Below are 25383 nucleotides of genomic sequence, written 5' to 3' on the forward strand. Positions count from 1 at the left end.
TGATGAAAATATTAATTCACAAGCAAACTGTGTGTGGTCAAAAGTTTTATTGTGAGATCAAATAATCAATTGCTAGTGACGGCAAGGATGCCATCTCTGTAAAGCCGCCAAGTCATTGTTCGTCATAGAAATATTTGATCATACTATCAAAAATTACACCACAGGACACACAGAGACTGCCTGTTGTGAAGTCAAGTCATTTTTGAATATATTATGAATAATGACGGATTACCGCTTTTCATTAAATCATGATCCGTCTGCTGATAGTTTGAAATGTAAACCAATACCCACCGGTAACTGCACTAGCTACCCTTGATCTGTAATCCAGTGTACACGTTGATCTCCCCATAGCATTCGCTCCCTCCAGTGACCTGTATAAACGTGACTCAATGTCTTGGTTACATTTTACCCGTATGAAACATTCAGTGCATAGTAGCCTACTTGAAGATGTTATCCCTTCTCTGCCCGGCCGATGGCACACCATAGTTGGCGCTGAGTGGAGTTTCTACTCCTACGAGTGCATCTCAGCACAAATCGATCACCGTACTCCTCACAGACATTACTTGTTTGGCTGAACCAACAGCATACCGACTCTTAAGCTAGAAATGGTATAGTATCGACAACAGGAGCTTGTATATATAGTCACCACACCACCTTTGTGTGCTCTTGACCATCCATCAATCGACCAATGACTAATCATAGAGCATCGTCTGAGAATGGCTTATGGCTAATATTGATTATTATAGCTGTCACCAAGCTTCCTCACAGCACCAGTCACCGTCCTCTTCTCAGATATGAAATTACCTGTCATTTACAGGCATTGCGTTACGGCTGTGTTGAAACACTATGCCACATTACTGTCGCAATAACACATTCAAACCGCATGTGAAATATTTTATGGTTTTCGAGCTGTTACTATTTGTGTGGCAGCTCTCTCATTCATGTAAGCTATTTTATTATTTCCGGTATCGACAATTACCCTGTAAGGCCAAAAAGCTTCGAACTGGATTAACAAAACAAAACAAAAAAATTGAGAAAAGTTAAGACGATGGTTTTAATGCTACATGTGTTCTGCATAGTCTCTTCGCACTTGAACACAACGCACAGGAAGTTCATACAACCACGTGAAACTTCCAGAAAAGTCGTTCTTTGATATTTTATTCAACTCGCGCGTCACATTGTCTTGAATGTCGATTATGTCGTCAAAGTGTTGACCCTTCATGTAAATTCCTGCACTCTGTCGTTTTGGGGGAGGTTCTTATTGATAACACAAAGTGTCGTCACATATGATGATTTTCCCAAAAAAAAAAGTCTGTCCGTGTTTTGCATTTCAATTAAGTCGTGGCAGACGTCCACGCGTCGTCGTTTTTGTTCAGGAGTCAGAACGTACAGGACACACTTTATATGCATTACCTCTTCTTCCTAGTTTTATGGAGAATGTCTTGAATACTTGATTCAGAGATGCTGCTCCATATCGATTTGTGATACAACAACATTGATTCATTACTACCGCACGCCCATTACTTAACACTGCTATGCGCATCTGTTGTTTACAGTTAGTTAAAAGCCACCGTAGTTGCTGCGATGACGCCCTTATACACGAAGAAAAAGTCAGTCTTGGAACTTTTGGATGGATGGTGTAGCTTTTAAGTATTCTGTGAGGTTCCTCGACCTTACATCGACAAAAGTTTTACTTGGCTATAACATTAAAAACAGCGAAAGGAAGGACGCACGAAAGATTCTAAATGGCGGAACTGTGAATGTGCGGAAGAACATCCTTGGTTCAACTTTATAGAAGACTTCTTACATGTGGAACATCACATGTAATAACACTTGATTTTCGAGAAGTGTTTCGGTCAAGACTGGTGTTCAGATACAATTTCACAATGGAACTTTTCAAAATGACTTTGTATATATTTTAAACGACTTGCAATAAAGTAGAGTATTTAGTTTGTGTTGCTATAATCATGATATTATCATGCTTATCCTACCTGCATTTCAGGCTAGAATCCAATACTTCCCAAGAGCATATTGTAAATATCCAGCATTGCCCTCGCAAACACTCGCAATGAGATAATTGCGTGACTGATACTGATATAGAATTTTACGTAAAGCTCTGGCGAACTATAGCAGTCCCCGTTTAGTAGTTTATATTTGCATAAAACGAGTTTCTTTTAAGATACTGATTTACGTTTATAGAGACTACTAAGCAGTATATGTGTTACTAACAGAACTCACTGGCCTCTATAAGAGTAAACAAATACTTCATTTGTGTTCCTTGTGCATACTTGGTGTGCAAAGATATCCGTTTCCCCGATATGTTTTTCTTTTCTCCATCCTTAAACACTTTAAAAAATCTTATCAGTTTTGACAGGGCATTGCTTACATTCATGTTAAGTGTAAAAATAAACGGACAACTGATGCGCGGATGTGGCAACATGCTGATTTCATTACTTTGTACTACGAGTCGCGTTCTAACACAATATATGTACGATAAACGGGGTTGTGTGTCTTTCATGACTCGAATCATTTACTGTTAGCAGTGAGGTTAAGAGTGGAATCAGTTCTTTGCTCAGTGTCCGGCGAAGAGCAATAGGTATGTATTGTAAGTGACTTTATTAATTACAACGTACAGAATAACTCGCTTCATCAGAAGTTAAACGTCTCACACGTGCATCAGTTCTACCGGTGCAGGTTTTTGTTCGAAAAATATATCCGTTACTGTTTCTTCAGCAAATTATCTAAATTTTAATGTAGCAATCAGTGTTTTCTTTTATAATAAGACTCCCTAGTTTCTCCTCTTCCAGCTTTTTCTAAACCCTTTTAAGGCACAGAATCACAGACTGCGCATCACTGCTAAAACACGGAGCTCATTGATCCTTTGATTTATCACCATTGATTATACGGTGTCCCCTTTCGTCTCCTGCTCTTTCAGGCCATATTTGCGGTAGGACAAGACATTTAATATGCAGTCGACGTCGAGTTTATTCAACATCAAGCACTGGCTCGGTGGAGAAGGGTGGCAGAACAAAACCGGTTACACGGTCGTTGAAAGAACCATTCTTGTGTACATCTAAATTTATTTTTGGGAGGACCAAAGAATATGTTTCATAGAGAGGTATTTGAATGGCGCATCACATGAACATGTGTCCAGTACGGTGCTGTTTGGCGAAGTGACCGCGAGCGAAAGATTGTAAACTGAGAAGTTTATTGTTATGAGCAATGGACGTACCCTTTTAACGTCTTGGGCTATTGTTTGTCGTTTTTAAGTGGGACAGCTATTCATTTTACGCCTGCTGACCTATGAACAGTATTCCTTCAAGGATAAAGTCGCACGATCGGTTTCTCAGCAATCACTTAGTCGTTGATAACACGTATCATTCCTATAATTATCTGTTGTTCCTTGCTCAGCACAGCTCCACAGAAAGTAAATCAGACAGTTATTGGGCATAGTTACGTCTTGCAGTATTAATTACTGATGTGATACTATTGTATTCTGTTGCATAAACGTTACATAAACGTGGGAATGTGATAATACATTTGCCAAACCAGTATCTTTGCGCGTTTGTTAAGGTAACGTATGTAATAAGCTAAGTAGTGAAATTTGTCATCTCTGATAAAGAATTCCACAATTTACTTCTATATTAATGTATACAGAGGTTCGGAGGGCAGTTAACATACAGGGTAACCCAAAAGTCCGTTGGAATAATGTAGGCAGAGAGGTTGTACTTGACACACAGGCTTCAAATGATATGAGGTTTTATTGGAACCAAAAACGAGTGCAAAAACCGGCCCACAGACGGCGCTGGACAGCAACATGTCATTGACACCGCATGGGAATCGTATATTAAAAGAGCTGTAGTGAGAGAGGAAGTTATCCAACCCAACCTCTACCATCTCATCAAATTCTCACTCCTCCTCACACACATCGAACACCTCTCATCTCTTACACCATCCGCAAACTAGATTCCAATAACCCTGTTGTCTCCACTCTGATCACCAACCTTGGCATGCTCCCGCGCCTTCACAAACACATCCCTTCGTCCCTATACCTACACATATTCCATATCCCATCTCAACTTGGAGGAACTCTCTCTCTCAGACACTGAGAATCGCCCAGACATTTATCCCTCTTACTAACTTTAACTCTTCCCCATCTGTCCCACTCCAGAGCAGCGCTTCTCTCTCCTTTTCCCTCTCCATCTATCCCTAGTGTAACCACTACCATACCCACACACAACACTTTTCCTCATCCTTTGTCTTTCCAACGTCTCTAGGTCCACTATCTGCCTCAGCTCCTACCTACCATCTCCATGCTTTCCCTTCCAAACAGATGCCTATTTTTTTACCCAGACTCCTCAACTCTATGGAACATTTTCTCTGCTCCCACAGTACTTCTCAACCAATGCAGGTCCTTCAGATTTTAAGTGAAAGTGCAGTGCTCCAGTGCTATTCCATAGAAGACTATCACTACGTTGCAACTGCATTTTAGAATTGTACATATTTTTCGCCCTTTTAGTATCCATCATTAACCTTTATCATTTAAAACGAAAACATATTTTTTTAGAATGCTCTTTGCTGAAGAGCGGAGTATTGTACCGCTGACGGCACACAACCCGCCCATATGAGGCGAGGAGTGTGAAATAATAATTAAAGAGAGTGGAAAGAGAGCGAGAGAGGGAGAGTCAGAAGCAGATGCTCCAGCAATCGCAGCATGTTGCCTTTACCATGAAAGGCAATGTTAGTGATGCTTTATTATCAAAATGGAGAAACTCTTGCACACACAATATCGTGCTGAGCCGCCACTTACGTCATGCTCGGTCTCCCAGGTCCATAGACCGCAATCCGTGTGATTATTGGTTGTGGGGTTACGTGAAGCCTCTAGTCTACCGCGATCTTCCAATCCCATTAGGGATGCTAAAAGACAACATTCGACGGCAATTTCTCACCATACCTACTGGCGTGTTGTACAGTGATGTTTGCAGCATTGTCCCTCGATTATGGTTCTTGTTGATTAATGACGGCCGACATATTGAGTATATGTTATAAAGAACATCGTCTTTGCTAAAAAATCAAGTGTTATGCTAATTATTGCTTTTGTAACGCACAAAGCCACATCGCTTGGCCATTTTGTGCACTTTTTTGGTTTCAATATAAGCCCATGTCTTTTCAAGCATGTATGTCAATTTTTACCTCTCTGCCTACGTTATTCCGTGAAGTATTGCATTTTCAAATGTTAACGGACTTTTGGGTCTCACTGCCTTTTGGTAGTAGCAGCACTGACAGTCTGAGCAAAAGAGGCCATACAAAAACTGAACAGAGTTCTATTCTTAATAACTGCCAATATTCTGGTTAAAGAATACAGCGTGCACCTCTCTTCAGCAGATATAATAAAACATAAATGCAGATATTCAACAACTTGTCAATATATTCTTGTGGAACTTTTAGTCGTTCTGGTAATAATTTACTATCTCAGGCGCTAGCTGGCTTCCGTTTAGAAAGGGTCTGGGCAAGAGCCGTACTAGAACCGTCTTAGTCGCTGACGTTTGGCTGTTTCTTTTTAATTATTGTGTGTGGTACTACGAGGCTGGGGAATCAAGATGTACTGACCATGTAATTAAATGAGGTACGAGTATGTCGATTAATTACTGATAGTCTTATGCCGACGCTGTGGAAGAATAAGTGTGCATATTGTTCCTAACAATTGCAAACCGGCAAATCCATGTGTCGTCTTAATACTAGATGAAGGATGTAATGACCGCACAAAACGCAAAGGTATCACTTCTCTTAGAAGACTGATATTCATCGGGAAGAAACTGTACCTAAGGTTGTCTTCGTCGGGCAAAGATTCAGCACGACTTCTCCGCTAAAATCCAACTGTCGCATGACTGCCATGATTCGCGACACCTTTTAATAATTCGCGGCTTCATAACCCAACAGCCTTTGTTATCTGTCAGTTCTGAATGCTATCGCTAATTTAACTGTCGCTAGTACCCACCTGAGAATAGCCATTAGTCTGACGGCAGTTCTTCACATTTCCAAATCCTTTACATCAGTAGAAGTAAAGGCACGCCAACACACTGAAGCTGAGTGGCTTAACAGCCCATTCTAGTCTGTCCTTTTGTTTGACGACGAGCAAATAAATTCGGTTTCGTACGTACTGTAGGGGCACACCAAAATAAAATATGTGTTTACGGTGTCGCCGTAGCATACATACAGGGAGTGTAGAACAGGGGTGACGTAAACATTAACTCCGTTCATGTGCCCCTGCCGGCCCATCGGTACAGATCGACCGCTGTGTCGCCAATCCGCCAATGGCGTCATTGGATGCGGATTGGGGCCCACGAGAAAGACATGCCGTAGCGCTCCGTCGCAGCACGTGACACTGCAGGTGTGCTAGCAGCCGTCTCCGGCTGGGAGCCAGCAGCTACTTCAGATGAGATTAACAGTTTTTGACTGCGTGTTTAAATGCAGCGCTCGACAGCACACGAGAAAGTTAACACCTTTAGTGGGTACCTTTTCCATTGCAATCAAATCAGGTGACGTTAGGGGAATCAGATTAGGAAACGAGTTGTAGTAGGTGAGATTTGCTACTTGGGCAACAAAATAACTGATGATGGCCGAAGTAGAGAGTATATAAAATTTAGACTGACAATGCCAAGAAAATCGTTTCTGAGAAAGAGAAATTTGTTATCGTAGAGTATAGATTTAAGTGTCAGAAAGTCTTTTCTGAAAGTATTTGTATGGAGTATAGCTATGCATGGAAATCAAACATGGACGATAAACATCTTAGACAAGAAGAGAATAGAAGCTTTTCAAATGTGATGCTACAGAAGAATGCTGAAGATTAGATGGGTAGATCACGTAACTAATGAGGAGAAATTGAAAAGATTTGGAGAGAAAAGAAATTTGTGGCATAACATGACTAGAAGAAGGGATCGGTTGGTAGGGCACACTCTGAAACGTCAAAGGATCACCAATTTAGTACTGGAAGGAAGTGTGGAGGGTAAAAATCATAGAGAGAGACCAAGAGATGAATACGGTTAGCAGATTCAGAAGGATGTAGGTTTGCGTTAGTTACCCGGAGATGAAGAGGACTGCACAGGATATAGTAGCATGGGGAGCTGCATCAAATCAGTCCTTGGACTGAAGACCGCAACAAAAACAACACTGCAATTCCGTGGGCCCTGCACGAGGCGGAGCGTTCGCGAAATTTGGCGGACAAGCCGGCTAGTGCGAAGACACAATTTCGTCGCTGGGCCCGTATTTCTCGCGGACTCCGATGAGGTATGGAAGAGCATGGGTTCAGCACGCCCCTCTCCAAGCCGTTGTCAGTTTTCGTGACCCAGAGCCGCTCCTCAATTGGCATGATGAGGGTGAGTGCAACCCGTTCCAATCCTCCCATCAAGGAAACAGACCTGTTAGTCCCAGAAATCGAAACCAGGGCCTCCCCATGGCATTTAGCCGGCTGACCTCTCAGCTACGGAGGCGGACGTAAAAGAAGGGTACAGCAATATAACACACGTAACAGTTTAAAGGGACAAATTTCGCTAAGATAGCGCCGAAAGATCCTAATAAGGAAGACCGAAGCTGCCACCGTAGTACAGTCTTACCGAATTTTCCACGTAATCTACGCTCCACTGACAGCCTTTTCACCGCTTCGGTCGCAGGCTCGACTCCTGCCTCGGGCATGGATGTGTGTGATGTCCTTAGGTTAGTTAGGTTTAAGTAGTTCTAAGTTCTAGGGGACTGATGACCTCAGAAGTTAAGACCCATAGAGATCAGAGCCATCTGAATCATTTGAACAGCCTTTACCGTCATGTCTGAAGTTTTTTCTTCTTGTTCTTGGGAAGATCATCACTGAAAACAATGGCAAACCCTATAACTGTGTAATACTCTTCCAGAAGTTCTGGAATACCGTTATGAAAGTGTATTGGCCTGTTTGAAGGAAAGCATAGTTGCTTCAGAATCCCAGTAGACACAAAAAGACTGGAGCTTTACCCTGACTCACAACTATTTGCTCTCTTGCGTTACATGATACGTGTGCCACCTACTTTCAGTGGTGTGAACTGCTACAAATATGTCCGCGTTACAGAGGACCTCAGACATGCTTGGAAATTACTGTAGACTAGACTAGAGTCTAGTCTATCTCACCCCATCCAGCCACCATCTCTTCCTCTTTTACCCCTAATAACAGTCAACTTCCATTGAAAAACGTAATTTAAAACTAAAAAAAAGTCAACCTCTCCAAACTATGATTTTTGTACGATCTCAGAAACGTAAATAACTACACACATCAAAAAAAGTTTTGCATCACCTCGGTTCCAAGAGTTCCGAAACCTGTACAGAAACTTGGAACAGAGATCAACATAAATAGCATTTCTGCCCTTTTTATTGCTCATGAAAACCACACATTGCATATTGTACTACCATGCAACGAGACTTTCAGAGGTGGTGATCCAGACTGCTGTACACACCGGTGCCTCTAATACGCAGTAGCACGTCCTCTTGCATTGATGTATGCCTGTATTCGTCGTGGCATACTATCCACAAGTGCATCAAGGCACTATTGGTCCAGATTGTCCCACTGCTCAACGGCGATTCGGGGCTTAGATCCCTCAGAGTGGTTGGTGGGTCACGTCGCCCAAAACAGCCCCTTTAAATCTATTTCAGGCATGTTCGACAGGGTTCATGTCTGGATAACATGCTTGCCACTGTAGTCGAGCAATGTCGTTATCCTGAAGGAAGTCATTCACAAGATGTCCACGATGGGGGCGCGAATTGTCGTCCATGAAGGCAGATGCCTCGCCAATATGATGCCGATATGATTCCACTATCGGTTGGAGGATGGCATTCACGTATCGTACAGCCGTTATGGCTCCTTCCATGACCACCAACGGCGTACGTCGGCCGGGTTGCCTCCAAACACGTGTCCGACGATTGTCTGGCTGAAGGCATATGTGACACTCATCGATGAAGGGAACGTGGTACCAATTCTGAGCGGTCCATTCGGCATCTTGTTGGGTCTATCTCTACCGCACTGCATGGTGTCGTGGTTGCAAAGATGGACCTCGCCATGGACGTCGGGAGTGAAGCAGGGTATCATGCAGCCCATTGCGAACCGTTTGAGTCGTAACACGACGTCTTGCGGCTGTGCAAAAAGCGTTATTCAACATGGTGGTGTTGCTGTCAGGGTTCCTGCGAGCCATAATCCGTAGGTAGCGGTTATCCACTGAAGTAGTAGCCCTTGGACGGCCTGAGCGAGGCATGTCATCGACAGTTCCTGTCTCTCTGTATTCTCTCTGTATGTCCTCCATGTCCGAACAACAGCGCTTTGGTTCACTCCGAGACGCATGGGCACTTCCCTTGTTGAGAGCCCTTCCTGGCGCAAAGTAAAAATTCGGACAACATCATACCGCGGTATTGACCGTCTAGGCATGGTTGAACTACAGACAACACGATCCGTGTACGTCCTTCCTGGTGGAATGACTTGAACTGATTGGCTGTCGGACCCCCTCCGTCTATTAGGCGCTGCTCATGAATGGTTGTTTACAACTTTGGGCTCGTTTAGTGACATCTCTCAACAGTCAAAGGAACTGTGTCTGTGATACACTACCCACAGTCAACGTCTACCTTCAGGAGTTCGGGAATGATGTGTGCATTTGCGTCTAGCTTCTCAACGGAATGTTTGTGCCTTAGCTGACTTGCTCTTTGGTTAATGTACTTGCAGATGACCCAGGATGCCAGGCCGGAGATCGACCGGTGTGCTGTCTGAGTCTGCGGCGCTGGTGCGCAGTACAGAAGGCATGTCGTACACCGAGGAGGGCGGCTCGATGCTCGCCACCGCGCCGCACGACGAGGCCGCACTCGACGTCGAAGAGGAGCTCATGGATTACGTCGATTCCGATATCTCTGTGCTGGCCCAGTTCCACGAAGATGCCATTCGCCAGGTATGTGAGCTGCCGTACGTTCCCCGTACGTCTTTATCACGCAAGCTACCTTACAGCGTGTGGCGAGTGATACTTGAGGTACCACTATTATTTCCTCCTTTCCTGTTTCGTTAGCGAATATTTCGCGGGGAGAAATACTGCCGGTAAGCTTCCGAATGAGTTTGAATTTCATCAACTAGATATAACACTTGATCACTTACAAGCGATGGACAGAAATATTTAATCACGAAAAACACAACACATTACCGTGCCTAATACGGCGTAGTAAACCAGTTGGCTTTCAAAAACAGCTTCCAGTCGTCTCGGAAAGAATAAATATGGGTCATGTATCGTTTTTAAAAGGATCGTATACCGTTCTTCCTGCAAAGTAGTGACAACTTCAGGTAACGGTGATGAAGCTGGATAGCGATGACATAGACTAAATATAACTGAGATCTTGTGACCTTGATGGCGAGGGAAGGTGCAGGAAGTCATCCTCGTGCTCACAAAGCTAGTCCTGGACGACGTGAGGTGTGTGAGCAGTGGCCCTGTCATCGTGCAACACAGCATCACTATTGGGGAACAAATATTGTGCCATGGGATGGACGTGATCAGCCAAAATGGTTCATAATCGTAGACCGTAACGGTGGGTTCCATGGAATACCACGATATGGCTGCCCAAATACTCACTGACCCTCCCCCCTCCCTCCTCCTCCCTCTCCCGCTCCCCCCCTCCTATGTTTCATTGTTGGGATGTGAACTCGGTCAGGAGCTGAAAACAGTGTGCAGCAAGGCTCCACTAACCAAATGACTCACTTCCATTGCTCCACAGTCCAGGTTTCATGGCTTCGTCATCAAGTTTAACTGCTACAGCTATCAGCTCGCCCCCCAATTCCCTTCTTATGGAAAGCTCTGAGTGTTGTTTTGGTGCTGACGAGTTTCGCGAGTGCGACATTCATTTCTGCAGTGAACTTTTCAGCCGTTGTTCTCTTACATTTCATCACAATCCTCTTCAATGACCGTCTATCGTCATCACTCAACAGACACTTTTGTCCTTGTTATGACTTAGCGGATCATGTTTTCCATCTTTCCCTGTGTGCGGTACAAGCCTTTGCTACGGTGTCTCCTGAAACACAGCCGGTCGTTGTGGCCGAGCGGTTCTAGGAGCTTCACTCCGGAACCGCGCTGCTGCTACGGTCGCAGGTTCGAGTCCTGCCTCGGGCATGGATGTGTGTGATGTCTTCAGGTTAGTTATGTTTAAGTAGTTCTCTGTTCTAGGGGACTGATGACCTCAGATGTTAAGTCCCATAGTGCTTGGAGCCATTTTTCTTGAAACACCGAGAACTACGGCTACAACACGAGCATAAAAAATTTGCCCATGTTCGAATTTACTTAGCTCCAACATAATACACTCACAGTTACACAGAAAGATTGCCACTTGAAACTCATTGAGGACATTGCACCTGTGCCGTTCGTGGTCAAACTGCTCAACCTGTCGGCTTAGCTACCGTCTGCATTTATCTTCGGACATGCATTTTTCGCGTCGTTTCATATCTTTGTGCAACCCCTACGACTATTATTTTCCCTTCCGTTCGGAAATATTGCATAGGGAGGACAACTTGGTTCAAATGGCTCTGAGCACTATGGGACTTAACATCTGAGGTCATCAGTCCCCTGAACTTAGAACTACTTAAACCTAACTAACCTAAGGACATCACACACATCCATGCCAGAGGCAGGATTCGAACCTGCGACCGTAGCGGTCGCGCGGTTCCAGACTGAAGCGCCTAGAACCGCTCGGTCTGTTTTCAAATGTTGCTATATTTTGCAGTTATTGCATAATAGCTAGGCGTCTTTTGCGATTTAGTTCTTTATTCGCTTTCTCTCCTTATCTGAGTACTTTTGGTTCAAGTTCATCTTCCAAAACATCTGTTGCACTTATCCTTCATCCCGGGCCCGTCATATCATTACTCTATAGATTCCTTACAGTGTTATGATAAATCAGTATTATCTATGACAAACTCCGTTTTTATTCTTGATTGCGGCTCTTTGTGCCTTTCGCTCTCCAAATTGTGTCTTTACTAGCTGATATGCTATACGCTTTTCCTGCATTCCCTCTCTTTATATTGATTGTAGTTTAGTATACAGCTTCGCGATCCAAACTTCTTAACTCTCTTTGATTCTTGTATGCTGTATCTGACCAAAGGTACTTAATACGCAGCCTGATCTGGCTCGTCTCCCCGTCTCGCAGAGTAGCGCGCTACGCGTTAACTTGTGCGGGCAGATCGACACTTAAATATTTTTTGGATGATTTCTTTAAGCCATCAGCTGCCATTTTCTTTAATTCCTGTACGATTGTACAATTTCGGCCTTAGGCCATTTTCAAGTATCTAAAACGGAAGTTTCATACATTGGATACATTAGTGACACTTGTGATTTTGATGTAGGAGCAAGTCATATCTGTAGATAAACTAGGCGTGTTATAACTTAGTTTATGGATGATATTTTGGTAACATATTATGTCATATACGTCGTTGCTACTATGACATCGTGTTATGTTCATAAATTAGTTCGCTGGATAATGGTCCAGTGCGTTATGGTCTGGAGAATCTTTTCGTACCATTACTTAGGTGATCTGCTCGTTCTCGGAGGCACAATGGATCAACATAAGTATGCTTCCATCCTTGGGGACATTGTCCACACCTACATACAGTTTGTTTCTTCTCGGCTCGATGGCGTCTCCCAACGTGTCACACAGCTCACAATGTCGTGCTGTTTTGGAGAGCACCAGAATGAGTGTACCGTCCACCACTAGCCGCAGACTGCCTACAGTACACTTGTCCGTCCTCTTTTAGAATACTGCTGCGCGGTGTGGGATCCTTACCAGATAGGACTGATGGAATACATCGAAAAAGTTCAAAGAAAGGCAGCATCTTTCGTATTATTGCGAAGTATGGGAGAGAGTGCCACAGAAATGATACAGGATTTGAGCTGGACGTCATTAAAAGAAAGGCGTTTTTCGTTGCGACGGAATCTTCTCACGAAATTCCAATGACCAGCTTTCTACTCCGAATGCGAAAATATTTTGTTGACACCGACCTACATAGGGAGGAACGGTCACCACGATAAAATAAGGAAAATCAGTGCTCGTACGGAAAGATATAGGTGTTCATTCTTTCCGCGCGCTATACGAGATTGGAATAATAGGGAATTGTGAAGGTGATTCGATGAACCCTCTGCCAAGCACTTAAATGTGATTTGCAGAGTATCCGTGTAGATGTAGACTCCCCGGATTTAAACCCACTCGAAGATACGCCGAAGCAGCTCGACCAGGCTGTTCGCGCCAGGGATCTTCAGGGGAGGAACCTAGCGCAGCTGCCCACGGCACTAGAGTCGGTGTGGCTCCACATCTCTGATGGTACCTTCCAGAGCCTCATTGGCTCCCTTCCTGCACGTCTCGCAGAGGTCCGCTCTGCAAAAGGTAGATATTCAAGGCTTTGACAGGTGGTCACATTAATGTGACTGCACAGTGTATAAGGAGCCTTACATAAAGATGAAGCAAGCATGTTCTTCTTAACCCTCACAGTGTAGCAATTTAGGCGTCTCAGCTCATCTTTTCCTTGGATCTTTTTAATCTGGCATCCAAGGAAACTTATATCGAACGTAACGCCCAGGAACCTCACAGAATATTTAGAAGTCACACCATCCGTCCAAAAAGACCAGAGGCTGATTTTATTCCTAGCATATTCCCGATGTCAGCGCAGTAATTACGGCGGCAGCTTGAAATAAGAACTACAAGCAACAGATGCCCATTTGTCAAGTCACTTTTGAGCGAGTTGTATTAGGTAGGGGAACACAGAACATGCCGCCGTCTCAACGGCAGAGACTGCGCCTTGTTAGGAAACGTCTGGGGCAAAAAGGAAGCGTCCAGATCTATGGACCAGCAGGTGACAGCTGACCTTTTGACCACCCACAAAACTGGCACCAGAACTACTTTCTTCAGCTGTAGACGCATTTGTGTGAGATGCTGACGCAGCGCAGGGAGACGTAAAATTTTTCTTCAATGCACACGAGACGGCAGCTGATCGCCTGCACAAGTGTCTCTCTCATGCTGGTGATAAGAGCCATATTATGATAGCTATTTGGAGAAGTGTGATTTCGTAAGAAGAAAAGAAGAAAGATTAAGGTTTAACGACCTTTCGATCACGAGGTCATTAAAATAACTGAGCACAATCTTAGATATGACTAGGATGGCTAAGGAAAAATTAACGTGTTATTTTGAAGGAAACCAACTATGAAAACCTTCATAGTCCTATGGAACCTTCCGAAAAACCTAAATATTGATATCTGCACGGATACTTGAAACACATCCGACACGATTATCTAGGGATTTAACCAAATCACCACCTAGCTTGGCTATTTCAAGACAGGTAAAGCCTGTATCAAAAGTGTACCCCCAGCGGGGATATGGCCTCATCGGATTGTCTGTACTCTCGTGACAGAAACGAGTGTACGTGCTGGTAAACGGAGGAATGAAGTGATTCGATATGCAGATGTTTCAGTTTCTGGGTAATATGGTTCCAACCACTGGTGCAGGGACTGTGCACGATTCCGTCCATAACATCAGTTCGTGTGGAAGGAATACATACCTCTACGGCAAGAGGAAGTCTTCCTGGAAACGACCCATTAGCTGTTTGCTTCACTAGCCTCCACTGCTTTGAGATGGTAGCCTTGCCAATGTCTGCCACTTCTGCCTCGTCCACAGCAAGGGTCTTCCATCGCTTCTGAGTCGCAGGTGCACCTAGAATCCGCCGCTACCTGTCTCTGTACGGCGTGCTTCGAGCTGACGCAGGAATACGAAACTTCTGACTTTGCGTAAGCCTTATCCTCCTGCAGAACAGAACCTGCAATCCGTATAACATGGATCTCTGTTGTTACCCACGCAACACTCCCCGAGAGAATTTTGCTCTCTGAACAGCCAATCAAGACTGGTTTCTTCTCAATCAGTCTCTCAAGTAAATTTTTGTCTTACTATTTGAGCTTATTTTAAGTACTTCAGTTCATTTACATTTTAATGCATCACTCCCTGATACTCCACCTCTTTCAAGTATGCACACTATAGCATGTTGTAACTGGCTTTCAGTAACCTGCCAGACGCCCAGATCATTAAATTAACTAAAACCCTTAATCATCAACTAAGTCCAGATGAACCGATTACCCTAGAAATTTAAGCATCAATTTTTATTTTATTAAGACGTAATGTATTCGTCTGTATAGAAGACGTCTGAGCAGTTGCCAGATCCCTGTCTCAGAAATTTTAGGCATAACGAAATTTATTGAAAAATTCCAGGAAACTTCTACATCTACATCTACGTACATACTCTAAAAGTCACCGTATCGTGCATGACGGAGGGTACCTTGTACCACTACTAGTCTTTTCCTTTCTTGCTCCACTCTCAAATAGAGCGAGGGAAAAACGACTGTCTATACGCCTTCGTACGAGCCCTGATTTCTCTTATCTTACCTTCGTGGTCTTTATGCGAAATGTATGTTGACGGCAACAGGATCGTTCTGTGGTTAGCTTCAAATTCCTGTTCTCTAAATTTTCTCAATAGTGTTCCTCGAAAAGAACGTTGTTTTTCCTTCAGGGATTCCCTTTTGAGTTCACGAAGCATCTCTGTAACGCTCGCGTGATGATCGATGAACTGGTAATAAATCTAGCAGCACGCTTCTTAATTGAAGATTTCTTTTGGACCAGGAATTAGTTGCAGCAGACAAGGAAAATTCTAACTCACATATAAAAGCAGATATCTATGCGTGTATAGTGGATTCTAAGTCCAGTATTTTCATTTCTATGGCTTCTTTATGTTGAATGGGATCTCTTGTCCCACACTATAAGTTATGGCGTAAAAACATTCCGTAATATTTTGTGCTATCACGTGTGCTGATGAGGTAAGAACACATCATCATCAACAGAAAAATACTGGAGCTGTACCGAACCTTTCCGAAATACTTGTGATTACTGACACTAGTGTTCCGTGGAACTCCGTAAATCTTGGTTGTATGCCCGTTACTCTTGCTAGCTGAATGACTTCCAGATTCATTCATGGCAGTCCGACTTTGAACTTTCTCAGGGCTCTGATTTTAGAGCTAAATTCGCCATTCCACTGGGGAACAAGTTACCTCTTCTATTTTCATGAGATCTTTGGGACGGATTCGTAAACTATGTGGTGGTTAAAGCTTGTTATGCGGTTCATTCTCTTGTATTTGGACACTAGCTGGTTACTTCTGCTACCGGCCCGACATCCACGTCAGCCAATCAGTGGCTATTCTTGCTCCGCTGCCGGAGGTGCTTCTCCACTGGACACAGTACATGCGCCGAGCAATGCAAGAACACCGCGTGTTAGGTAACCTTAACAACCTACAAAAATAAACACGAATGTTGACAAGCCAATCTCCAGCAGGTGACACCAAAGGCCCGCCCATCGACGACAGCGGTGCTACAGTCGCGGAATAGTGTTACATCCATGGTTCATGTGCTCACCAAGAGCCGCGCGTATATTCTTCCACTTGCTGCCTGATTAAGACGTTACTCGACCACTAGCAGGTAGCGCCAGTCATTGTAGTAGACACGATTACAATTCGAGCGCGAAGTGTTGAGCGTGATGGATGCTTCTATTGCAATCAAGGACTCGTCCTCGGCCGAGAACGCTCGGAGGTCGGCCGGTTGGCAACCTTTCGACTCTAGCCAATCGGAAACCGCAACCAATCACTTCACTAAACGACCCAAGCTAAGGAAGAGACCTCCAAGAGTATTATGGACATTGATACGTCATCGGGTGCCGCCGTGGATAATGATTTGGATCTCTCCCAACAAGGGTTTGCTTCTTCGCTGGTCCTTATCAGTCACGTCGACCACACTAATGTCAGCAATGCTACCGCCGCGGATGCATCCTCACGCAAGCACCATCGCGAGAACCTACCTCCAATAATGAGACGCCCACCGATGCACAACACTTCCAAAGAGTCAAACGAACCGTTAAAGCACGTCACCTGCAGGCCGCTGAGCCGCTACAAGCCAAGAAGTCTTTCGAAACGGTGGTTGAAGAGGACGCAACAGCAGGTCAGGAAACAGCAGAACAGAAAGACACTGTCGCCGAACTGAAAATTAAAAAAAAAATTCGGTGCTTGTGATGTAATACTCTGAAGAGTACCTCACCCGGTACCTTAAGCTGAAGGACGTCATCGGCGGTCATGTCTTCGAAGTCAACCTGCTGGAAAAGATCTTTTCAAGATCCGCTCACGAAAGAATGAAGTTCACCGGAATGTCGCGGAATTTTATTCACAGATCAAGTTTCCGTTCTAAATCTAAGCTACTGTGCCAACCAAACCGTTGAAACTCGTTCTCCGGGATCTGCCTTTCAAACTGGATCAGAAGAACATCCAGAACATCCTCGTTGAGACGATAATTCTCCTCAAATCTCCGAAAACTCGCCCTGTTACCCCGCTGTTACTGGTGGTGGTCCCAGACACCGTGTTCAATAGTAGCGCTGACTGCAGACTGAAGAAATTCGTCGCTCAGCCGAAATGTGTCAGCTGTGAAGACTAGCTTGTTGCCAGTTACAGGGACTGTAACGCCTTCAAGAGAGCCGCCCTTCGGCAAAAATGTATCACCTCTACCTCGTGCAAGAAGGGTTCCGCTACACTGGTGTGTACAGGGGCATGCTTCGCATCAGTCCTCTCAGGACGCACGACTGCCCCACTGCAGCCACAGCCGCGGCCTGTACAGCAACCATCCACCTCTTCATCTTCAGAAGCCTCTCTGGACCAGGGCTCTTCCATTTCACCATGCCCTCCAGACAACCAGTAAGTGCCGCCAAGATGCCAACGCCGTGCGTCCAACAATAGAACTGCAACCAACATCGGCAATCTTCGCACTGCCAGCAATGACACTTCAGTTCCTTCAGCACCACCTGGTCCTGTGGTCATCGGCACCTCATCATCCAACGCCTTCACCAGCTTACTGATGACACTTAACACAATAATGACCACTCCCCTGGACCGAGTCCGAGAGGTGATGCAACTACTACAGCAACTTACTGCAGCACTAGAGTAAGCCAAAGAGTCAGCCATCAGGACTTCTCAGACGCCTGCCTATGGCCCTTAAACGCCGAGAAGCTGTCGCCTGCATGTGGAATGCCAATGACATATGCACACAACGAGATGAATTACGTTGGTTTCTCCATATCAGTTTGATAACAGAAAACCACCTCACTCAGAGAGTCAACTTCCACATCGCCAATTTCTCCTGCACTCGCAGAGATTGCCTAATGTCAGCCGGCGGTATGGTAGTTTACGTGCGAACCATTCGTCGTCACCTGCTGGAACTACAATCCTCTTCAGTCGCTGGAGGCTACTGGGGTCGCCGATGTTTGGCTGATGGTGACATGAACTTTGTCGTTGGCTACTGCGTTTAAATTTAGACCCACCTGATTTCATCATACTACTCTAGCTCCATGGCATGATTTTCCTAAGGGAGATTTTAATGCCAAACACACAATATGGTAAGCTCGAACCACGAATACCAGCGACAGGTGCTTGCTATACGTAGTTGAGCGGGATCAAGCAACCATCGGTCTACACTCCTGGAAATTGAAATAAGAACACCGTGAATTCATTGTCCCAGGAAGGGGAAACTTTATTGACACATTCCTGGGGTCAGATACATCACATGATCACACTGACAGAACCACAGGCACATAGACACAGGGAACAGAGCATGCACAATGTCGGCACTAGTACAGTGTATATCCACCTTTCGCAGCAATGCAGGCTGCTATTCTCCCATGGAGACGATCGTAGAGATGCTGGATGTAGTCCTGTGGAACGGCTTGCCATGCCATTTCCACCTGGCGCCTCAGTTGGACCAGAGTTCGTGCTGGACGTGCAGACCGCGTGAGACGACGCTTCCTCCAGTCCCAAACATGCTCAATGGGGCACAATGTCGGCACTAGTACAGTGTATATCCACCTTTCGCAGCAATGCAGGCTGCTATTCTCCCATGGAGACGATCGTAGAGATGCTGGATGTAGTCCTGTGGAACGGCTTGCCATGCCATTTCCACCATTTCCACCTGGCGCCTCAGTTGGACCAGAGTTCGTGCTGGACGTGCAGACCGCGTGAGACGACGCTTCCTCCAGTCCCAAACATGCTCAATGGGGGACAGATCCGGAGATCTTGCTGGCCAGGGTAGTTGACTTACACCTTCTAGAGCACGTTGGGTGGCACGGGATACATGCGGACGTGCATTGTCCTGTTGGAACAGCAAGTTCCTTGCCGGTCTAGGAATGGTAGAACGATGGGTTCGATGACGGTTTGGATGTACCGTGCACTATTCAGTGTCCCCTCGACGATCACCAGAGGTGTACGGCCAGTGTAGGAGATCGCTCCCCACACCATGATGCCGGGTGTTGGCCCTGTGTGCCTCGGTCGTATGCAGTCCTGATTGTGGCGCTCACCTGCACGGCGCCAAACACGCATACGACCATCATTGGCACCAAGGCAGAAGCGACTCTCATCACTGAAGACTACACGTCTCCATTCGTCCCTCCATTCACGCCTGTCGCGACACCACTGGATTCGGGCTGCACGATGTTGGGGCGTGAGCGGAAGACGGCCTAACGGTGTGCGGGACCGTAGCCCAGCTTCATGGAGACGGTTGCGAATGGTCCTCGCCAATACCCCAGGAGCAACAGTGTCCCTAATTTGCTGGGAAGTGGCGGTGCAGTCCCCTACGGCACTGCGTAGGATCCTATGGTCTTGGCGTGCATCCGTGCGTCGCTGCGGTCCGGTCCCAGGTCGACGGGCACGTGCACCTTCCGCCGACCACTGGCGACAATATCGATGTACTGTGGAGACCTCACGCCCCACGTGTTGAGCAATTCGGCGGTACGTCCACAGGGCCTCCCGCATGCCCACTATACGCCCTCGCTCAAAGTCCGTCAACTGCACATACGGTTCATGTCCACGCTGTCGCGGCGTGCTACCAATGTTAAAGACTGCGATGGAGCTCCGTATGCCACGGCAAACTGGCTGACACTGACGGCGGCGGTGCACAAATGCTGCGCAGCTAGCGCCATTCGACGGCCAACACCGCGGTTCCTGATGTGTCCGCTGTGCCGTGCGTGTGATCATTGCTTGTACAGCCCTCTCGCAGTGTCCGGAGCAAGTATGGTGGGTCTGACACACCTGTGTCAATGTGTTCTTTTTTCCATTTCCAGGAGTGTATATACACCTATCATTTTTCCTCCAGAATCAGGGTGGCAAACGAACATTCTTGATTCCGCCATCAGTGAGGGTCTTCCACACATGGTGTCCACTAACACGAGAGACATGCTGGCTTAGGATCACGTTCCTGTTGTGTTCGAACCATCCACCAACGTTGCCCCCATGCTTACTCAAGGTTGCTATGGCGCTTCATCGAAACGAAACGGGGCTCACCGAGTTGCCCCACTTTGCGTCGAATATGGCAGCGGTTGGAGGGAATTCGGCATTTCCTCCTCGAGAAACAGGCCATCCAACCACTGCAGGTAGGCAACGTCGTCATCAGTGAGCCCAATGCTAAGGCTGACGCTCTGGCTGGTGTCTCCGCTACCAATTTAACTACAGTGGAGCATCCCGTTTATCTCACTATTGTTACTGAACGGCTTCCATTGTACCTGGCAAGGCGTGACGCGAACAACCACACCCCACCCATAACATCAGACGAGGTCCAAGGCCAGTTGAGGAGGCTCAATGTGAGGAAGCCTGAAGGGTCCGATCTCCTCACCAATCAAATGCTTTGGCAGTTGTCACCATTGACTCTGTTAAGAAAACTCTCATCTTTAATGCTATTCTGCTGAAGGGTATATACTCTGAAGCACAAAAAAATGAGGAGATCATGGCTATCCCAAGCAGGACAAGGATCCTCGATCTCTTGCTAGTTATAGCTCGATTAATCTTCTTCCTTCGCCCTTTGAGGTTTTCGAGCAATTATATCTGAAGAGGCTGAAAGCTCACACTCAAGACGAACCACTCTTCCTTGATAAACAATTTTGACTTTGGTGCAGCCATTCAACAACCGCCATTTGATATGGATGGTGAAAAGAGTAATGGTAGTTGTGGAATGCCAGGAATACTTCCGGGTATTGTTCCGTGACGTTGCCCATGCTTTCGATCCTGGGTGGTACGAGGGCTTGCTCTTCATATTATTGGTGCTTGGGGTCCCTGTGTCCCACGTCAGGCTTCTTCCCTCCTACTTACAAGATCGGACATTCCACATACGTGCCATTTCAGGAGAACTGTTTCGCTGCCACATCCGTGCTGGGGTCCCAAAAGATTCCATACTGGGGCTGTACTGTACTTAATATTCGCTAGTGACATGCCGACGATGAGGAACGTCCTACTGCCGCCATATGTGGATGGTACCGCACTCCTCAGGAAAGCAGATGCCCATTTATGTTGCAGTACCAGCTTCAACACGGCCTCGAAGTTGTTGCCTGGATCGTCATTAGTCGTCTTGGCTGCAATTCGCAGAAGACGCAAACCACCGTCCTCACTTGGTGAGCTGTACGTAACTCTCCCACATCTCGAGGTCCAAGGGTCCTGTGGTTGAAACACATAAATTATTTAAGCATCACTATCGTCATGAGGCTCACATAGTGCTTCCACAATGAGGATGTACGCTGCTGGGCTATGGGCGTCCGTGCCAGCTTTAACTGGTCCTCAAATCGCGTCATACGTCAGGCTGACCATCTACAGGTAGCATGTGTGGCCACCCAGCGAGTATCTGGCGGTCTTCTGGGAGAACACAGCTGAACAACATATAAAGCGTCTTCAACGTGTCCAGGACCGAGCTCTAGAGCTGGCTCTCCATCTTCTCCCATACTATCCAACGGAATTGGCCCATCAGTTGGCAGACATCCTGTATACTTTCGGAAGATGTCACAGGCAGGAGGTTCGCTCAACAGACACATTCAGGCGCTTGTAGACAAGCAGAACAGGCACACCAACACTCGCCTGCCTAACTTAATACGCATCTAAAGTGATAGCAGACCAGTACTGCCTCCAAGATATTTCCTAGAAGAGCACAGCACTGAGAGTCATCTACATTCTCATGGGTTGACTGGAGGAACAACCTTCCACAATAACCTAAACCACATTCTGGGCAATTATTTTCCAGCATGTCCTCTCAGCAGCTAGCAGGCATCTTACGCTCACGTTCTACGTTTACGCCGGCCACACCCAACAGCCAACCTGACGGAACATTAGCCAGCCGCAGCAGCGGTTCGCTTCTCTGGTGTTCACGCTGGTCGCCCCCAGCAGCTCCATTTCTCTGAGTTCCTCAGTTCCACCCAGCCGAGTCCTGCATCTCGATCCGCACTTAAGTACACGCCTCTCCAGCTGCTACAGGGGAGGATACTCCACAGTAACCTCGCCGAGATATTGGCCACAACTCTCAGAGCCTTCGCCTCTTCCGACACTGGTCTTTCTCTTACTCAGTGTTCCAGGACTTGTATTCTTCTGTAGAACTTGGACTGTGAACCTGTACTTTGTAGTTAACCATCACGACCTACGTCACGGCAGAGTCTGAACTCGTCATCTTTCTATCAGATCAGGAGAATCTTCCAGTTCTAGTCCATCAGAATATATATTATATTAAACAGTTATCTTTGTGTTGTGCTAGTGAAGCAAACTTATGTACTACATGGAAATCATCAGTTATGAAGTGGTCGCTCGAACTGAGATCGGTACCGACATCTCTGCTCATTAACATTTGCTATTGCTATGTAAATGCTTCAGAGGAACCATCCTGGCATTTGCCTGAAGTGATTTAGGAAAATCACGGAAAACCTAAATCAAGATGGCCGGACGCGGGATTGAACCGTCGTCCTCCCGAATGCGAGTCCAGTGTCTAACCACTGCGCCACCTCGCTCGGTGAGGGCGGTAGAGCAAGCGAAAATGTCTATGGCAGGAAAAGACGTTGCTGTTTGTTCTCTATTTTGAATATAAATGACCTACAAAAGAATGAGCTTCTCGAATTCTTGAGGTCTGGGAAGTGGGGTATTTGTGGAGCCCCATAGATAATTTTTTAAATCTTCGTGGAAAAAAAGACAACTGAGGAACTTCCTTACTTAACTTTCTGAGAGCGTCTCTGTCAAAAGGCCCTTTTCGTGAACGATGTAATGAACATGAAACGATATTAATGACTTATCATGAATGATCACAACATTTGTTTGTAACTCGTGATGTTTCAGACGCAGCCACATCACTTTTTTCTCTCACCACCAAGACATTCCCCCTTCACCACCAATGCCTTTCCTTTCTATACACGACGAAGCCTATAAAGGTCAATGTTAAACGCCAAAGTTTTAAGCACTCGTACGACTAATAGTCTGATCCGTGTTAAGAACTTTATGTGAGTTTTGTATTGCATTGTACGATGGGAAGCCTATTATCGGTGAGAACTTGTCTTAACTTTCCTCTCTGCCTCGATGAAGTGTACTGGCTTCTTAAACGCCGTTGTAGGGGGCTTTTCGGTTCGTCCACACAAGCATATAGGACTTCACAGATCTTTTTACTGTCGAACAACTGCGGTCCGAACAATTTGAAAGTAACTGTGTTTTCCCACTATTAGCCTTTCCTGTTGCTTCCCCTTGTACTCGACTAAATAGAAAGTGATGCTTTTACGATATAATTTTACAAAGCTAAAGAAATATTCGCTGACTTCCTGGTTCACCAACTACCAGTTTCGGATTAGTTGTTGGCAGTGTATCATTTATTCCCCTGCAAATGCTGGTATCTGTGCCGACTTTAGCAGCCTCCGTCTCCGTAACGGTATTAGTTTTGCGTTATAATACCTTCAGGAACGTGGCAAAGGATAATTTAGAACTGAGAGGTATCATATATTCCACAAGAGGATATTTTCCTGACTACCTTCAGATCCTCGATTTTCCGTCCACCGTCACAAACAAAGCAGGCTCTGTTACACACACTATGATTGCAGCAATGCCCTGTGCGGCTAGAAGTCATTATTTCCTCCCTATCTCTTTCCCATCCAGTTTCCATTCATTTCGCCCCAAAATTTTCATGTATGCCCTAGCTGCTTCATCTCGAGTGGTGTCTGTTCTGTCAGACATGTCCGACGTAAAGGACACCACTCATATTTATAATCACTTAAGACAAAGACCAGGATGGATCCTTTGGAGAGGACACTACCTGTTTCCTTCTCTATGATTCTCCAATCGAAGGGTTTGTCCCGTCGTAAGTGATGTCATGGTCGACGTGTCGTTAAACCCAAATCTTTTTTTTTTTTTTCTTTTGAAGCTGATTCCATCTGCCAAAAGTTACAGAGCCTTATTTGCTCTTTGATACATTTGAACTCTGTAATCAGCATCTACCAATATTGTCACGTAGAATCTTAAATTAAGTATCAATTACAAGAGTAGGGTCGTCAGTAAGAATTAACACTTCGCACGAGCAGCACGCTTTTAAGCACATACAAAAGTACACACGTAGCTGAAACGCTTGTCTCACCAGAGACAGGTGTTGCACATCGTGAACAGTCTTCCTCTCAAAATTCCAAAAGATCACATTCTATTACAGGTAAACAAGCATGAAACTTCCCCTATTCTGCTTAAAAGCCACAGAGATAATGTAAAGGGCTACCAGTTCTAATTCTTCCCATGTAGCATATTTGAATTGGATACGAAACTGCAAAAAGTGGTTGTGGTATACTATGTAATCTCTGCCATGAACCGTAAGCTGGCTTGTTGAGTACGCATGAAGATGTAAGTGTAACTGATTACAACAGTACCTGTTTTTTTTTGCGCAAACGGAATATTATCATGGGGATATTCATCTAACAGTGACTTGTTCATAACTATCTTAAATAATAAAAAATGTAGTAGCCTTTCATAACCATCTTAATTAATGAAAAATGTAGTAGGCTCTAACTAAAATGTGGATCACTTATTTCTCTATCTCAGTTTTACTCCCTGTATAGAAATTAATAACCGACAAACTTATACAGCAGCCGCAGATTCTTAAATGTATTTTTCCTACTGCCTCTAAGAGTGTCGGTAAGATCAACTCATTGTGATGCATAAAATGTACTAATAACTATAAAGTTATAATTTATATCACTGACCTGATTTTCGTGTATGCACCCAGTACTCCAGTCTGTAGTTCTGTACTGTAAGCAAAACTGAACACCCGCTACTCTCGATCAGTATAAAAATTCTATTTCAGGCTGGTTCTGGATACTTCCAATGGATGCTGCTCTTCGTTGTTGGTCTTGGTATGGCTGCTGATACGGTGGAATTGTTTGTTGTACCATACATCCTGCCCAGTGCTGAAGTGGAGATGTGTCTTGGCAGCAGGGAGAAAATCTGGTTAAGTAAGTACTTACTAGTA

The 25383-nt window shown here is 45.4% G+C and overlaps 1 protein-coding gene across 2 annotated transcripts in view; it reads left to right on the top strand.

Moving 5' to 3' along the window:
* LOC126298917 (synaptic vesicle glycoprotein 2B-like) overlaps nt 1-25383 on the top strand; it is a 225480-nt gene that overhangs the window by 85498 nt on the left and 114599 nt on the right. For both annotated transcript variants that reach the window (XM_049990457.1, XM_049990458.1), the window contains exons 2-3: nt 9731-9950; nt 25219-25366. In XM_049990457.1, coding sequence (XP_049846414.1) covers nt 9741-9950; nt 25219-25366 — 358 coding nt within the window. In that variant the 5' untranslated portion in view covers nt 9731-9740. The remainder of the gene's footprint in view (nt 1-9730; nt 9951-25218; nt 25367-25383) is intronic.

The sequence above is a fragment of the Schistocerca gregaria genome, chromosome X, assembly GCF_023897955.1.
Source record: "Schistocerca gregaria isolate iqSchGreg1 chromosome X, iqSchGreg1.2, whole genome shotgun sequence".
NCBI classification, from domain to species: Eukaryota; Metazoa; Arthropoda; class Insecta; order Orthoptera; family Acrididae; genus Schistocerca; species Schistocerca gregaria.